Source organism: Saccostrea cucullata, unplaced genomic scaffold, assembly GCF_032062105.1.
Source record: "Saccostrea cucullata isolate Sc308-1 unplaced genomic scaffold, CSIRO_AGI_Scuc_v1 ctg2334, whole genome shotgun sequence".
NCBI classification, from domain to species: Eukaryota; Metazoa; Mollusca; class Bivalvia; order Ostreida; family Ostreidae; genus Saccostrea; species Saccostrea cuccullata.
The window spans coordinates 69151-88980 of NW_026933937.1; the positions used below are offsets into that span (position 1 = coordinate 69151).

General features: G+C 32.6%; 1 protein-coding gene across 1 annotated transcript in view; it reads right to left on the reverse strand.

The window, feature by feature from the left end:
- Positions 1-333: 333 nt before the first annotated feature.
- Positions 334-19830, reverse strand: part of LOC134239672 (uncharacterized) — a 41913-nt gene continuing 22416 nt past the window's right edge. The window contains exons 4-6 of the mRNA XM_062721835.1: positions 5856-6054; positions 3853-3960; positions 334-557 (exon numbers count right to left, since the gene is read on the reverse strand). Coding sequence (XP_062577819.1) covers positions 394-557; positions 3853-3960; positions 5856-6054 — 471 coding nt within the window. The 3' untranslated portion in view covers positions 334-393. The remainder of the gene's footprint in view (positions 558-3852; positions 3961-5855; positions 6055-19830) is intronic.

A 19830-nucleotide genomic window follows, 5' to 3' on the forward strand; every position in this document is an offset into this window, starting at 1 on the left:
CAGCTGTATCAGAATTTCAATTTCAATTTTAAAGAAACCATTCAAGATATTTTAATCAACATCATGCACTTGTATAGAATTTTCATAGTGGATTCCTATGTATACCTTTAGCGGACCATTCATGGCCTATGCATTTATTTGTGTTTTAAAAGATAGATTGCTAATAAAATGTATCTCAGAAATAGTTTATTATATTCTTAACCTTTGATGGCTAATATCTCAGAAATTAATATGAATAATTGAACTTAACATTGATTATTTTTTTTATACAATATACATTACCATAATGTATTGAAAAAAAGGTGATTTGTACGTTATGGACTATATTTCTCATATACCTGTTTCAAGTTCATGGAATTTTTCATTAGATTTCTGACAGTTTTTCACACATGATTAATAATACTGAATAACTCTGTAACATAGAATTCTTGAAAGTATATAAATGTACGTATATATAACATACATGATGATAGTGTTATCCTCATTGCCGATGTAATCACAATTTAGATCCGCTTCAAAGCACCCACGGTCTTTGTTTATTTCCAAACAACTTGAATCTGAAATAACGAAAACATTAAGAATGAAGCAATGACAAAATATGTAATTACATACTTTTAGTGCTGTTTTCAAATATGTAGCAAACTACATTTTTATTGTTTTAATACAAAATAAGTTAATCGATGAATTAACTCACTATTTGGGATTTTTTAATCCTAGAATTATAACAAGAAATCTGTGAGCCAATGATCACTAGGAATACCCCCGCTCTGATGCGATTAACATTATCATGTTGATATACACAAGTTCAAATACGGATAGATGCACAGAAAAGTATGAAGTTGACATCAGATTCATATCAAAATTAATCCCACCATATGGGCATTATGGCATGCCTCAACAAAGAGTGTAAAATTTTAAGCATCTGCAATGAGTAGTTGATAAGAAAACTGCGACGAATTTTTTTTAATGCATGAAACGGTCAGACACAGAGACAAACAGAAAGTTGATATCGGATTTGACTAAAAATGTATCCCACCGTATGGCACGCCTCAGAGAAGATTGTGTTAAAATTTCAAGCATCTGCGATGAGTATTTGATAAGAAACTCCATTGAAAAATTTGCTATGTATGCAACGGACATACGCAGAGACAAACAGAAAGTTGACATTAAATGTGACCAAAAATGTATCCCACCGTAAAGCATGCCTCAGAGATAATTGTGTTAAAATTTCAAGCATCTGCGATGAGTAGTCGCTGAGAAATCTGCGACGAAAAAAAATTTTACGGACGGACAGATGGACGGACGGAAGGAAGGATGGATAGAGGGACGGACGGAAAGACGGAAGGACACACAAGGGTACAGTATAACCCTGTCTCCTTTGGAGCGGAGGTATAATCAATTGTGATTGCACTGTTTTAAGAAAAAAAAAAATTATTTCCAATATGTTTTCTAGTATTGTTATCAAACAATTTAATCCAAATTTAAACAACAAGTAACCGAAATCTTGTATGACTTTGACTTATGATTCCTGAGTTATTGAAATTGATATGTCGATACTCCCCACAATTAAAATAAAAATTTTCATCATCTCCCTTGCGCATCAGTAACAGCCTTGATTTTCTTGTGCATTGAGTTCACCAGAGCATTTATCTTTCTCATAGGATTATCATTCATGCGTTCCGACGTTAGTCTTAATGGTTGAGAGTAGCTGTGTTATTCCAAAGCCAACAAATCCCCCCGCCTAATGAATCCCACTAATTTTGGATTTAGAATAGAATTTACAGAATTTAGCTTATTTGGTAAATGTGAATGTTTGTAAGGGAGTCTCGACAAACACTGGCTACATTTTCTCAGCGTGAACATGCTAAAAACGTTACGCATTCGGCACGTACGTGCGCGTGTGAGAGTAAAATCGACGTAAAGTTGCCAAGCTTGCCTACCAAATTAGAGCAGAGAGTTTCTGTCAGTATTAGGGTGAAAATATGAGTATCATTGTCTGCTGTAAGAATATTGGATTCAGTGATAATGACTTGACAGTAACCGAGTTTGCATGATGAAAAGCCTTAATATATCGATGTGGCGTTGTTACGCGCCAACGTCACCATGGTTGGTTGGAAACCTTTTAAATTACTCTCTGATAACCGAAAAAAAATTTGGCTGAAAATTTTAAAACAAACTGCACAGCAACATGTTGTTGCCTTTTTATTCACTTCTGGAACTCAATTAATAGACACAATGTAACTTCCGTCAGCCATACCATGATTGCAGAAAATTTATACTGACTGCAAATATCGGAAAACGATGTCTGTAACTCTAATGCATCTCTTGACACTACAAATTGTGATCATAAAATTGTCATCATCAACCTGCACGTGTATTTCGCTTTTTATCACTTCCCCAACGCGATGCCATACATTTCATGGTTGAGTAGTTTTGACCAGCGATTTATTTGCACAGTAACCAAATTACACATTTGTCCAATTTTCATAATTTTCGGCCACATAGTTTATTATTTTTCGCTGTTATGCTATTTCGCGTTTCTTTCTCCTTTCAGTATAGATACAATGCCTTATTAAAGTTTTAAAAAATATTTTAATGGATTACCGTAAGCTATTCAACGAATACAATTTTATACAATCTTCTTTCTTCAGGAAAAAAGTGTATCACGAAATAAAAGTCATGACATGATATGCATATACAAAGGTGATCAAAAAGTTCGCGAATTAATTGAATTACTTCCAAAAAAAAAAAAGATAATATTTGGTTTCAGTGTTGATTATATTTTAAATAAGACCTCTAAGATTTTGATGAACATCGATATATGTCATTGTTCTGCTCATGCGCGAATCACATGATATAGGCGGTATTGTGACCCCCTAAGTAGCGGTCTGTCACAAAAGCTGAAAGATTTTTCTTAGTTTTATTTTTCTTTCCACGTAAGTTAATTTCTATAACAAGAACAGTTCATTTGTCAGAAATGGTCAAAACTCGGGAACACAGTGGGTGGATAAGAATATTCTTTCCAAAATTAAGCATAGCGACCATCAAAACCCAAATCTTCTTACACGGGAGAGACGGTTTTCAAGGTGGATAGATAATGGATGCCTCCTTTTTATAATATCTAATTTTCTAAAGTAAACGAAATCTTAGGTATTTAATAATTATAATATTGTTGAAATATTCAGATATTTTTCAATGCGTAAATTGGATGTATTTGATAGCAAATTGCTGAATTAAAAAGACATCTCATTTCAAACTTGTTTTCACTGAGCAGCATAACAAGTATCATTTTTAACCATCTGTTTTCCTTCACTAAAACGATCAATCCAAACATTGATTGCATTTCTAGGAATTTTATGTCTTAATTAACTGTGTACAAATTAATATAAGGCTACTTCAAATGGATTTCCAAGATATACAATAAATTTTATAGTCATTTCTTGAACGAGTTCGACTGAGACAATCTTTTTTTTTGTCACAAGTTACCTACATAGTGACGTCATTTTCACTTAGTAACATCACAAACAAGGAGTAAAGCTTTATTCAGCATACACTTTTTATACAACCTGTGAAAGGCTATGTTTGTATCTTTTTTTCTAATCTGAATTGTGGTTTTGTAGATATAGAGATAGTTTTGGAACTCTTTGATCATCTCTCGTACATTAAAAAAAGTCATGCATAGTTAAAATGGTTGAAAGTTTCACTGAATATTTCTGTCTGTCCAGCATCGGATTTAGAAGGCCCTATTTATAATGAATTTTTATAATTCACTATAACTGAAATGGAATAAATGATAACATCCGCGGAAAATGTTATTTTCAGATTTAAAAAATTTGTCATGTTGCTACTTACAATTAAATAAATCACTGCTAAGATGGTCTTGCTCAGGACATCCAACTCTAAATTTCGTGCAGCTAACTTGTGTAAGATTTCCAGGAGGATACAGAAGGAGACAATTGCCTGTTAAAAAGAATAGGATGTTTCTTTGGTATCAGACATAGATAACAGTCAAAATGTTTTATTCAGTACATCTCATATTTGTAATTTAAACGAATCTTTCATGATAAAAGTGGAAAGCCCAAAGTAGTAATATCATGGATTAAGAGATCTGTGTGAATTTAAAGTTACTAGATGTTGGCATTCGGGGATAAAGCCTAGATATGTTGACTCAAGTACAATATAAGACGAAAATAATTCCATTTTTTTTACTCGTAAGAATATATTTCTAAAATGACTCTGTACCTGAGAACCACCATATAACTTTAATAAATAATGTAAGCAGCAATTCAGTGCAACTTGGAGGTTCCTCTAGGGGTCACAGAATCAACATGAACTCAAAATGCATCAAGTTTTACAATCCTTTTTCATTAATTGTCATACCTTTTAATTGCAACATAGGTGATTGTCTCTAAAAACCCATGTAAAGTATGAAATATTAAAATCAAAGTTCAAAAACCGTTGTTTATGATTCAAAAATTATTATACGGTTAAATAATTATAGAGATGGTTTAAAATAAATTATTTTGAAGTAAGAAAAAAAATTTAGTTTGTCTTATCTATTACTGCCATAAAGTCGGAAAAAATCATTTAAAAATTAATATGAAATATTCGAAGATTTACATGTTGAATTTAAGATAAGATGTATTAATTGAAAAATAAAACAATTTAATTTACTAGTACTGTTTCTAATAATTCACTTAAATATTTTACAGTGCACCTTTATTCACCTCATAAACAGTAACATTAAACAACACTTATCCTTTCATGTTATCTTAAAGATAACGTTTACGCAGATAGTAAAAAAAAAAACGAAAACAACCTTTTGTACATATTACACCTACTATGATTACACTGTTATTATTAACTTTAAGATAAATAGGTCAATTACCTACATTTCATACTAATGGTCCTTGAGTATTTTTCGGAAAATTCTTCTGTTTTCACCCTTTGATCACAATATATTACAAGAACAAAAATCAATGCGTGATGAATTTCAAAAGGAGTGGATTTCTATTGCTGAATAAAAATAAACAATTAGAGTTTGGCCCATAAAACTCGTTTCTTATTATAGTTAGAATTTCATCTGTCAGTTTTCTAATTTTTACTCTTTTTGAATATAATATTACAAAAAACTGAAATAAAAGATTGCATATTATAAACTACGCACTCGTATTTATTCAAAACCTCAGATTCCTTTTGTTGCCCTTATTCTAATGGTGTCAAAATCGTATGAAGTCAAGAATCAAATTATTGAGATATGTTATTTTGAAAAGTTTTCATTCATATTTTTGAAATTTGTTATTGAATTTCATTTAATTATTTGAAATAATGCATGAGCTTTGACACACACAGTATTTGAAAAATGATTTTTAAAATCATATAATCTGAACTTTATGAATAAAATAGCAAAAAAAAGTATTAAAACTAATAAAAAAAAAAAAAAAAACGATGTCCAAATTTCCTCTCCAACATCACATGTATATACTTTTATTTTTTCATTTTTTCTTCAAATGGTAAACTATTATTTTCTTTAATTGATATAAAGTTATTATATGGGTATTTTTTTTTCAAATAGAAAAAAAAATTAACGTATCGCACTTTGCAGCATTTCGTTTATGTCATCTGAACATGGTAAAGTATTCTAAATACGGTATCACATATTATAGAGTACCCTAAGATTAGCATGTGTTCCTTTAATTTTATCCCATGAGGAAATTCTGTTCAAACTTATCGATGCATTTCTCTGGCTTTACAATTACAAAACAAATCACATTCCTATCCGTGCTAAAATCCAGAAATGCCAAATGAATCATAGTAAATTGTAAAATTGTTAAAAAATGACTAGTAGTGTAAACCTTTTTCGTTAAATCCCATTATTCTGTCATAACAAAACTCGAGAAGAGTTGTTATGTTCTTGTTCGGAATGCATAGGTACTGTAGAGTGTTGTTTCCATCATAAGAACAGTTAAGACGGGCTCCAGCTGTGTACCACTCCGATCGGTTTTTGGGACAGGAATTGACTTCATGAACAGGAAAACGGTACTGTGATATCACCTGTAAGATTGATATTTGTATCGTCACAAAATATACAATAATTCAAGGAAACACAATTATACAAATCAATGCCGCAGGAAACAAGGGAATCGCCCTCCCCCTCCCCCATTCAATTTTTTTGCATATATATATATAATTCTAAAGAGTGCATAGATACAATATGCTTGTGACCCCTGAATAATGATGTCTAGTGCCCTTTTTCCGAGAAGTTTTTGGAAGTTGAATCCCCCCCCCCCCCCCCACACACACACCGATATTATGTGGCCGTGACCCTGTCATCCCGCCGAAGTGAAAACTGGTTCCTAGGAACCTGTAGATGAAGTGTCAACATCATCTTGTTTATAAACAATAGTCACATTGGCCTTGAACCTTAATTCCATGATGAATGTTCGCTCGCAACGTCAAATCAGTCATACATTGTATTGGTTTTATTTGGACTACATATTGGGAAAAAAGGTAATGAGTACTATGCTTATAACATGTATTACATTGCAAAATCTTATCACTTAAATGTCATAGGATGTATGTAATTTTATGTCAAATTTTAGCGAAAAAAGGTATCAATTTGGCAACTTCGTGTGGTTTTCACTTCCTTGTTTCACTCATGCTTAAACATGACTCTCAAAGGTACAAGGAATAACTTAAATTAAAAGTAGTGGAGTGTGCCTATTTACAACGTGGATTCCAATTTGAATTTTGCACGGAATGACGTCATCAAAGTTTCGACCGATCAAAGCAAAGTTTATTTTTTTTTCTATTTAGGAGTATTCCTGGGTCATCAAATGCAAATCAAAAAGGTACCTCAAGGTAGCGTGTGACAAATCAAATGGAAGGTCTTGACAAATAGAATCAGCCTGGGGATGTCCCGAGGTCATTGAGTGCAAAATGAATAAAAATATCTAAAGTTATCTTGAAAGCTCTCAACGAGTAGAGTTTAGCTCGGGGTGGTACTGAGTCATCATGTGCAAAATGAAAAAGATTTCAGAATAATTTCCTGTGACATATCAAGTGGAAGGTCTCGACGAGTAGAGTTTAGCCTGGGGTGATCTGAGGTCAGTGGGTGCAAAATGAAATAAAGTTGCTTTAAAGTAATTTCATGACATATCAAATGGACGTATGGAAGAGTAGAATTTATTCCAGGGAGTCATTAGTCCAAAAATCAAAACCGGTTCTGCATGATATCGCGTAAAGTATCTAATTGCTATTGTCAATGATACGAGGTTTATGTACACTTGTAAAAAAGAGCTATTTGATGAAGTGATATGCTCCGCAAATATAATGCATCCGGGAGCCCCGAGGTGCGGCAATCTCTGCCGGAGATCTCGGAATTTTCCGTCATCAACTGTTCGATTTTTTTGTCAAATCGTATTTTGTTTTCATCCCATACTTCGTCAATTAAAGGAGTATAACCCTCATCATCATCTTCTTCACTGAAGTTAGTCATTGTATCATTGTCATTTGTGTCTTTTTGCAGCGGATAACCGTTTTTGATATGTTGTTGCAAATCATTATAACTGGCAAAAATAGTTCCCCATGTCGGGTATACCTTTTCAGAATTATGTTTTAAAAGCCATGGAAAGGAACGTAGATCTTTAGATACAGTTGGTTCTTTTGATGTCAGAGGATTGAACTGAGGATATTCCTGGGTGGATTTCTGGTAAGCCATTTTTTGCGTGCACCCTGAGGTCCACGCCGTAAATATATTAGCAAGGTTAAACCGGATGCGGAGGGGGAAACGACTGGCTACGCATGCGCGAGAATGCTAGAGAGTTTGTCCAATAGGCAACTTACCCGTAGAATAGTTCGCCCTATTCGAATAATTAGAATATGTCATTCATTGGCAAATCACTCTTTTAAGTCTGCATATCGTATTTATATATTCATTGGCGGATCCGAATTTCTCTTTTATACATGTACGTTTATATAAAAACACTAAACATTGATTCTATGGCACAAGCATTTTTAAAACTAGAAAGAAATTGCAGTATATAGATACATGTAACTTAACAACTTTAATAGGTCATTTCTCTCTCCTACCGAGGTCATTTCACCCCATTTTTACTTCGGTCTAATATAATACAGTGGAGCCTCATTCATCCGGACACTGTAAAATAAATTTATTTTATCAATTTATGACTCATGGGGCATAATGTCAATATTAAGGATACACCAAAGGTTTCCAAAGGGCAAAATTTAATTTGCTTGTAATTCTTTCATTAATAAAGATAACATATTCAAAGTATATAGATTGAACTTTAAAACCGTATCTCAGATTTTTGATAAATCTTCTTATTCAAAAGTTACATCCCTTTGTCTTTCGATGTTACCAATTTATTAGCCCAAATCTACATTTCCCCCAATAATTCAAGAACTGAGCAAGATATCAACACTTTGAGATTTAGTTTTGTAAACACACATTTGAGACATATTTTGGCCAGTTTTCAGAGAAATTGGTCAATAAATAAGGGAACTGAATCCTTTGAAATAATAACACAAACTGTCTGATCTTACTTTACAGTAGAGGACAAAAACCCATTACACAACAAATTCTGCCAAAGCTAGAAATATATGACACCTTGGAGATTCAACTTTGGATACCTGTCACTTATCCATATTTCCTATGCATATTCACAAGAATGGCAGGTTCTATTCTTTATTTAGGTGCTTTTAATGAAGTAAAATAGGTTCAATTCTGAATCAAAAAGATTTCCCGGCAAAATGGCAAGAGCTAAGCTCCACCTCCTATGTTATGGTCATTAGTGATCTGTTAGATCTCCTTCCCTAAATCTAGAGTCCCTGTAGTTTAATTACTGATAACCCCTGTGTGGCTAGTGAAGAATTCCCCAAGTGGTCACAGTGATTTATTGCTCCTTTCAGAAGCAGGCATTACAGACCAAATCAGAAGCTTCGATAACGGCACATTAACATGTGTCAGTGTTTATGTTTGATTATTGTTAAATAATTAGAAAACCATTTAATAATCAGCAAGAATTTTTCATGCATTATAAAGTAGTGAGTAGCATTGTTTTCCAAAAATCTCAAAATTGACAAAATTCTTGAAAAAAGCCTTTGGTGTATCCTTAAATATAACAATAAATTGATATCGTTGTCCAGCCCTTGCCATGTGGAGGCCTCTTCGGTAAGGATAATAATTTTGAAAAAAGAAAAAATAAACTCGAAACTTGGACAAATTATACATAAAGATTTGCTTTTGTGGATTTATCTCAAAATGTTTGGCGATACAAATACGTCAGAATGAAAAAATAAACTAGTTTTAAATTATGTATTGTGTCACTTCAGATTGATCTTATGAGAAAAAAGGGAGAAAGTAGATACATGTATAAAACAAAATATAATAGCTGGAGAACTGTTTCTGTCCGAAAAGAATCAAATATATTGACAAACCGGTCTATCAGTACATTTTTTTAGTGCTACAGTTCTCAAGCTAAAAATATAAATAATTTTCAGAAAACAAAGGATACTTCAAAATGTTAATTAGGAAACCATGTACACATGTGCAAGTATGTAAATATTTATTTTGAATAATTAAATATTTATAACACTAAATACAATAAGAACACGAAGGAAGCAATAATGTAAAATTACCATGAATATGAAAAAAAATGAACTACAGTATGTGATTTCGAAAAGGAACTTACTTGGTGTAAACAATAGACACTTCCACAAATTTTAAGATGTTTAAAATAATACATGTAGTTTATTACAACATTTAAATGACATTTGCATGTATGAATCCCTTAAGAAAAAATAATAAAATACCCACTCCCTTTATTAAAAATAAAATGTTATCTACTGTGTTTACCACAATATTTTAGGAAATTGGTACAGTTTTTACTGTTGAACCAGACATCGTAAATTATAAGTACAAACAAAAATATTCCAACTATAACACAAACTTAAATAATAGTTTTTCCATGTTTTTTGAAAAGGCAGAGACATTTGACTATCGAATAAGCTAGATTTTTTAGACTTATAATGCTTCCGTTTTATTATTAAGGAGTCATTCATGAGAAGTCTATTACATGTATACACATACATATGTATACACAAGAAAATAATGCAGATGAATGTTTGTAACAATCCGGGCATTTTAAATTAAAAATATATTTATTGATAAATTCAATTTGATTTTGTGTTCTAAGAATGAACTTGTTAAAGGGGGGAGGGTACACTCTTGCACAAAGAGAGCATGTCGAATTAAAAAAACCTAGTCTAAAAAGTAAGTTTAAACTTACTTGATTGTGACAATGCATACATTTAGGATTAGTCATTTTGCTAAAAATTGTTATCACCAGGGAGTACGACAGTACCTGTAAATAAGATTTTTGTTACATGTAATAAAATGTGGAAAAGTTCTTATTTATGTAATACTCTGGCTGAACACATCTTGTACAAGTCGACATTTTACGCCTTAAGTTTAAAGGAGATAATGTGGTGTCAATCTCGGAAATCGACAATTTATGGATAAACATATATACCAAGCATGATGATAATAAAAAAAAACTGTGTAGGGTACAACAAAACTGCAAGACAGCAATTACGAATTCTAACAATAAATATTTATTCCTGATAAAGACCATAAACGACAAGACAATAAACAGATTTTCTTGAAGTCTACTTGATAATGAATTTAATTGTTAAAAAAAGAAGATTAAAATGAAATATATCTATTATCGCATTTAAAGTTATTTCTTCCCTAACAAAAAAATAATATGGTAAACCATAGTTTACTATAGTTAATTATAGAACCAAAGTTAAAAGTTTGGAACTTTGATTTACAATGGTATAAACGTTGGAACTTTGATTTACTATAGGAAAAGTTTGATATTTTGATTTACAATGGTAAAAACTTTGGAACTTTGAATAACTATGGTATAAACTTTGGAACTTTGATTTACTATAGTGAAAACTTTGGAACTTTGATTAAGTACTATAAAATCTTTCGAATTTTGTTTCTGCTTCCCATTCAGTACATATTAAGAGATTTCAAGAATAAGATTCATTTAAGTGTCAGAGAACGTTTTAAGAATACGACCTGTCCCCTAAAAGAACGAAGCACAAAAAATGAATTTTAGTGTACATATTGTCTCTTGCACCGAAAAATAAGCAATATTTATTATTATTTGTGGGGAAAAGATATCATAAGAGAAAAATTCCATCATTTAGAATCAAAATATTTGCTTCCTTAATTTCAGATAACTTTTTTTCTACTGTTAAATGTAAATATTGAATTTAAATTAATTACTTTGCATATTTATTATAATATGAACAACAAAACCAGCCTAAACTAGCCAATACGATCCCCCTTAAAATCAGACAAATAATAATAAAAAACTTAATAAAACAATACACAAAAACTTTAATACTTTGATTTACTATATTAAAAACTCTGAAACTTTGATTTACCAAAGTAATAACTTTGGAACTTTGATTTACTATGGGTAAACTTTGGAACTTTGATTTACTATAGTGAATACTTTGGAACTTTGATTTACTATGGTGAAAACTTTGGAACCTTGATTTACTATAAGGGAAACTTTGGAACTTTGATTTTCTTTAGTAATACCTTTGGAACTTTGATTTACTATAGTGAAAACTTTGAAACTTAGGTTTACTAAAGTAAAAAAATTGGAACTTTGATTTACTATGGTAAAAAACTTAGGAACTTTGATTTACTATAGTAAACAATAGTAACATGTGTAACTATAGTTTTCTGTAGTACTTTTTTGTTAGGGTTGTTTCATTAGAAAAAAGAAAATATATCTTAAAATGAATGGATAAAGATAAATAATTCATATGTCTCTGTCCCATTCAAAAGCTGTGTAAATTAAATTAAAATATAATATTTACATTTTCAAATGTTTTCCTTTATATTACACAACTGAAATCAATGCGAATATATGCGAATATATAACTGTATAAATACAGGTACGGGGTCAAGAGGTCATAGATGTGCGTTTAGATAAACGTTCGACGTAATTTCTCTGTGACATCATAAAGAGTCGACGCGCGTTCAGTGGATTACATACATGCCGTTGGGTTTGAAAAAAAACGCATTTCACACGGGCTTTATGGAATTTAATCACGTGACCAACCCGTATTTATATCCCGATAGATGTTTAAAAATGATACCTTACTTCCTAAATCACAAATCAAGAAATGAATTAAACTCTTAAAGAAATATAAAAGAATTCATAAATGTTTAAATATTAAATGAAATAAAAAACAATAAATGAGTGAACTTATGAGTGAATGAATATTTAATAAATATGTGAATTAATAAATGAATGAATAAGATAAAATAAAATAAATAAGATTGTTAAATAAATGTTAAATCCAATGATGATGGTAATTATTAAAACTAATTAAAATTCAACTAATTAAATTTTAATTTTCGTGTTGGAATGAAATGACCTACGTTGCGGAGAGAAATGACCTGGTTAAGGGAGGGAAATGACTCATGAGAGAAATGACCTAGGCGGAGCAGGTACTGGGGAGAAATTACCCGGATTCGTTAAGATTTGCTCTGGAGACCTCACTTCTTCATGGTTTTGTGCTTATATAGGGTTCAAATACATTCGTCTGAAATAGCACCATTCAGGAGTGGATAGCTTCAAATACAATCATGTAATTAAGGATCCATATGGTATAGCAACTGCTTGTTCATATGCATCAACTAATTTCTTGGCATAACCAGGATACATCTTTCTTGCCAGGATTGCAATCTGATGTCAATCTCTGGGGTTTTTAAAGAGAACTATGTACTGTGTGTCCGAATGAACAATGTTTTGTCACAAGGGTCAATGAATGTATTCGATTTTATACCCCCTGAGATGCTTTGAGTAAATGTTATACACGGAATCCGACACTTCAATTTCTAATAAAATGGCTGCCATCGCTTATAAATCCATAATATTCTTCCAGGTACAGGGCTAATGAATGGTTCAATGTTAAGCAGCATTTCCTTTCTCCAGGTTAATTTTCCACACGGCATTGTTCCAGCAACAATCATTTTAAAAGGATTAAGAGACTTAAAATGCTCATCATTCGCCAAAGATCTTTGATGGAGCGGACGAGGCGGAGGTTGAAAACAATGGGGAGGAGGAGGAGGTTGAATACATTGAGGAGGAGGAAGTTTAATTCATTGAGGGGGAGGGGAAGGACGTTGAATACATTGAGGAGGAGCAGGTTGAATACATCGCGGAGGAAGGGGCGGAGGTTGAATAAATTGAGGAGGAAGAGGAGGAAGAAGTTAAATACGTTGGGCAGAAATTGGAATACACGGAGGAGGAGGAGGTTCAATACACTGAGGAGGAGGAAGTGGAATACGTTTAGGGGCAGGAGGAGGAAGAGGTTAAATACATTGAAGAGGATTGGGGTTATATTGAATACACTTAGGAGGAGGAGACTGAATGCATTGAGGAGGAGGGAGAAGTTGAATACGTTGAGCAGGAGAGAGGAGGTTGAATACATTGAGGAGAAGGAGGAAGAGGTTGAATACATTGAGGAGGAGTGGAAGGAGGTTAAATACATTTAGGAGGATGAGGAGGAGGAGTTTGAATAAATTGAAGAATTGATCCGGTTTGGTCAAAATAAAAAAAAAATTTATTTTCGCCAAAATTTGGCTATTTCGTTTCAATTTCTTTTATAAATATGATTAATGAACATGTTCTCCCCAGTTGTGACTGGTTTTAAGAAGAGTTAACCACAAATTTAAAAAATATTCACAAATTATGTGTTTTATTTTCATAAATAATTATTATTTTAAAAAAAATTACATATTTTTACAGCTTTTCTTCACATATTTTATTAGATATTAATGTGATGCATTTATTTGCAGCAAAATTTTTACAAGAAAGCGTCTTATTTTGATGTAAATATTTTTTTTTTTCATTTTCTTTGAAAAAATACAAAAAAATCCATATAAAATAATTGAGATCTAATGTCGGCCTTTCAATGCTGAAACCATTGTTTAAAAGGGTTGACTCAGAGATCTATAAAATAAAAAGTTGGTGTGGCATTCCACCTTAATTGCCGATCACGCAGTACAGTTAAGGATTTCCATCCCTAATAGGACCAAATTCTCTACCCTTAAATATCCGTCAAATAGATAGTACTCTGATATTATATTAAAGCATTTTATAGTAGAAAAGGATTGACCGCGAGAAAGTTTTAAAAAAAATGTCATCAATTAAGCAGTAGTTAATTAACAAAGATTGTATTGAAGTCTAATGGGAAAAACGTTTTTTCAAAATAAAAATTCATAAAATTTGAATATCAAAAAATCCTGCGGTGGAAAGATGCATTGGAACATCAAAAATAGAATGACAATTTAAAACAATTTTTTACAAACTAATTTTTTTAATCAAAATTTTTTTTATTAATAAAAAAGGGGAGATACAGTACCGACCAGACCTAACCTGACACAAAGCAGTCCCAGAGCAGTCCCGGGGACTGCTTTCTGGGACTGCTAAAACAGTCCCACAGCAGTCCCAGAGCTGTCCCACAGCGGTCCCACAGCAGTCCCAGAGTAATCCCAGCAGTCCCAGCGGTCCCAGAGAGCAGTCCCAGCTGTCCCAGAAAGCAGTCCCAGCAATCCCAGTGGGCGGGGTTTATTAATTTAATGGGAGGAGCTAACTCAGAAATGAGATTTCCAATAAACAATGGAACTATAAAAGGCAGTAGAAATTGATTCTGGGTAGTATGCCAGGAATCCTTACATGTATGTATGCGAAGGTCATTTATGAACAGAACATGTACGCGCATAAAATTGAAATAAATATAATATTCATTGGAGGAAGAAGGTTTCACACTTACACGCACATACATGAATATTTAATCAAAATTTTTATGTTAATAATTCTTCTGTGATTGATACTGGTTCCCATATTTATTTTCTATACATAAAATTAAATGTGAATTAATTATTTTCCACCAGAAGAAGCTTTAATAAGATCTTATCATTGTATGGCTAATTTAGACTATCGGGATACTCTAAAGTTAGAGTATTCTTAAGTATTGGGGCTTTTAAGAAAACTCTTTGTTAATTTTGCCAAGTTTTATTTTTCAGTCAAGATTATTTTTACTGACATGTCAATTTAATTATCGTTAATGCCTAGTTCTATAAAACTCAGTTTTAAGTGTTTTATGTGTAAATGGTAGAGTGTACATCTGTCAATCACTAGAATGGAAGCTTCAGATTCAATCTAATTAAAATTAGATGTTAGATCCGCTCCCATACTCGCTACACTAACATCTTACAACATCCCATTGAGGGTCACGTCAGAGGTCAATTTCTATCAACCAATCAAATCGTCGCTGGCAAAATCATCATATATTGTTGAAGCGAATAAGTCTAGAGCCGTTCCGAATTTGACCTCTGACGTGACCCTCAATGGGATGTTGTTAGATGTTAGTGTAGCGAGTATGCGAGCGGATCTAACATCTAATTTTAATTAGATTGCAGATTATGTTTAAAATTAATTAATCCCGATAGAAATCTATACACATTTCATTTATCACATTTTTTTTCGAATGAGATAAATTCAAATTAGGGTCATTGTTTATCAGCATGTTCAATGATGTGAAACACTGATATAAATACCCAAATAACATGTATCGATTTTTCTGCCGAAAGGCGATTGAAACAATAGATTGATTGATTGTATACTGTTTAACGTCCCTCTCCAGAATATTTCACTGATATGGAGACGTCACCATTGCCGGTGAAGGGCTGCAAATTTAGGCCTATGCTCGGCACTTACGGCACTTACGGCCTTTGAGCAGGGAGGGTTCTTTATCGTGCCACACCTGCTGTGACACGGGGCCTCGGTTTATACGGTCTCATCCGAAGGACCGCCCCATTTAGTCGCCTTTTACGACAAGCAAGGGGGTACTGAGGACCTATTCTAACCCGGATCTCCACGGGGGTGAAACAATAGATGTTGATAATATCTTATAAATATTAATCGGCCAGGTAAACACTAGCAAAACAAAAAGGAAATAAATCACAATTCCCAGTATTTTCAATTTCAAAAAAAGAATAATAATAAATAAATATTATACACTTATCCACTGGGTGTGAGTGGGATAGCTCTCTTATCAAACCCGCGACAGAGAACTATTCTCCGAGGGCTTGTCTGAGGGAAATAGTTTCTGTCAAGGGTTTGATAAAAGAGCTATCTTACTCACACTCAGTGGATAAGCGTTTTATTATACTGATGTATGATATAATTTCTGAGGTTTGAATTTCTTTGGATTAAGATAACACTAAGAATAATCTGAAATTCTGATGACGTCACAGTGCTACTGAAGTCATTATGACATCACCAGTCGATAGATTTAACGCTGGAAATCAAAATTGGAGGCAAAAATTGCATGAAAATTTTCCTAGGGTGGATAGCAAAAACTATACCCCGGGGTATACATGTAGCTTTGCTATGCATGAACTATAAAAGATAGCTATTTTACCTTCTGAACTTCATATAGGAAACATTTTAACAGAAGTGTGATAAACTCTTTTAATAACTTGTTTATAAATTAAAAGCTATCGGTAATTCATTAATTCCCCAATGATTATTCGCATAGTTTATGTTACGGGAGAATGGTAGCATAGTTTTATTTCATGGTCATTTAATAAATTGTTGGGTTTTATTTGAGGGTAACATGGAATGCTCTTTTTTAGCGTGGTCATTATAAAATGTGTAGCATTTTAATAAAAAAAAATCTTATATTAAACTGTAATGATTATTTTTAAATAGTGCCAATACAAATGTTAAGAACATAATTTAATGTTAACATTAAATAAGTAAAAAAGGCCCTCGTGTTGCTATTTTTTTCACTCATAAACCTGTAGTTTATTTTTAAACATAAAAATTTTCTCATGACTTCCTTATTTACAACTTTATTTTTTTTAATTTAGTCTTATCTACACATTAATTTGTGTAAGTATACAGTCCCTGAAACTATTAATTAACTATAATAATCTCTACTTATTAAAAGAATGTAAAAAATCCTTGCTTATCAAACAGTTTAAACTCCTTTCTGCTGCAAGTAAACAAAACAACAGGGAGCCTGCAAATTCAGAATACACAAGGGGGCGGAGTTATCATGTCACTCAGAATCTTCTTAACACATGAGTGAGCAAAGCAGTCCCAGAAAGCAGTCCCAGGGGCAGCTCGGACTGCCGGGACTGCTTTTCATAGCAGTCCAAGAACAGTCCCATAGCGGTCCCAGAGCAGTCCCACAGCAGTCCCAGAGCGGTCCCAAAGCAGTCCAGGGGACTGTTTTCTGGGACTGCTTTGGTATTAGGTTGGGTCTGGTCGGTACTGTAACTCTTACCAAAATTCAAGGTCATAGATTAGGACACATCCCACTATACATACGAATAGTAATATATGGGAATTATGTCTAATTAAATTGAGTATTCAATGCCTACTTATATGTTATGTATTCAATTTCCTATTAGGGATTGAACACCTTAAGGCTACACATGGAAAAAAATATGGCACTGAGGTCATAATGAGGTCTGACGTCATGACAGTTGCTCCGCCCTGATTGATCCATATAAGGATATAGAGCTCAAAATAACAATTTACCGATATTTACGAGAATTTCTAATGAACGGCAATATTTTCATGTTTAAATAGAAAAAAATTTTCTCGTATATAAAATAGCAAGGTTTTAAAAGAGTTCTCTTTTTTAACGTTTCGTTTGGCTGCATTCGGCTTTAGCCAAACTCTTGCACTCGATGACACGATAAAAATATTCATCAATTATTGTTATAAATGTCAGTGGTTTCAATAATTCCCAGAAAAATTTTGTAACACAACTTTCTTTTTCCATTTATAATTACATGAATAACATAAATTCACTACAGTATACAATGTAGCGTGATTTCTTTGTCAAATGTAATGCCATTTTATTTTGCAATGTATATTTAGTAATCTAATAGCATATTACTGCCTATATATTGTGTTGTAGGCCTAGCTGTTCCCAAAAAAAATGGAGCAATGGATTCATTCAGGTAGCAATTTAATCAATCAATTAAAGAAAATGGTATGCCCAATATTAGCTTTAAACCATCAATATTCCTGGCAACATTATTGAATTGTTTTGATAATATAACTTACAGCAGAATTGCAAACATGTATATGCATTACATGTTATATATCTCAATGCATTTTTTATTTCACTTTTTTAAACACAAATTACTTTTAATAATGGTATTTCCTGATCTTCTCATATTTACAGAATTGATTTTATCCACAAGAACATGAAGTGATGGAAATAATTTGCATCTGCCCAACATTCCTACAGTCTGTCCTTGGATTTGAATAAAAACTGTTTATTAAATAAATTTTCTTGGTAAATAATAATTTCAATCTTCCAAGATTTCAATTTTTAATCAAAATGTGCAAGGGCAAGGCGACGATCTAAAATGTAGGTTTTTATTTTTAATGATTTATTTATTGTATAATTTTCAAAACGTGAAGCTTATTTCTTTGTAATCCTCTAGTTAATTTATAATTCCAGATGAAATTAGGAAAATATTCTATTTTTTTTACACTTCTCTATGTTTAAGCTTATTAACTTAATTATATCGGAAAACTAACTGAATGAGCATACTTTTAAGAAATTATAGATACTAAGGGACAACCAAAAAACATTGTGCAGTTAATTTTTTGTCTTGCCCTTGCACTTTTTGGTCAAAGTTGACATTTCAATTTTTGACCTAAAATCGGAGCCCATATGACTTAAGAGGGTCACATGATGTCAAAATATACCGATGTGAAAAGCGATGGACATTCCCTTCAAGATAACAAATAGCTATATGTACAGTTGTGTATTTTAACTAGTGTGTCCTGCTACAAAAAACTGTTCAACATCAAATGTATCGGATTCAGTGATTTTTATTGAAAATGTTGCTTTAACTGTACTATGCAGCCTTTACTCTGACGTTCATAACAAAAAAATTGCAAAATTTCCACACTGCGTCGCATATTTTGAAACTAATTTTTTGTTTCTACAGACTTTGAGACGTGCTACTACCCCATACGCTCGCTGCACGAACGGTACACGAACGCTACACGGTTTGCACGAAAGGCTGCTCGGTTTACACGAAACACTTTGCACGAAAGGCTGCACAGTTTACACGAAACACTTTGCACGAAAGGCTGCACAGTTTACACGAAAGGCTGCACGAAAAGCTTTTTACACGTTTATCACACGTTTTGTACACGATTCTCGCACGTTTTGGCCTCGGTTTGGATTTTCTACGCGGAATATTTCAGACATTATTACAGTTTTATCATTAATTAAATGGAAATCTTCCATTTCATACATGTATGTCACAAGCTACCTTCATGTAACTTTTTGATTTTGCACTCCTCGTCGAGACATTCCATTTAATGCAACACCCTTCGTGTACCTTTTTATTGCATTTTATAACCCCGGAATGCCTGCGGGCTAACCTCTACTCATCAAGACCATCCATTTGATATGGCACACGATACTTTTTGGGTACATTTTTGAATTTACACTCGATGACCACAGAACATCTCAGGTTGACCTCTTCTTGTTGAGAGCTTCATTTTGATTAATCACTAACTTTCGGATAACTTTCTGATTTTGCATTTAATGACCCCGGAAAACTACGCAGTTATGATAAGGCTGTCCGAAGGCTTAAAATGCCTTGAAATATGCATTTTATTTTGAGCTAGATTTTAATTTCAATATGTAATCCTTGTTTGAAAT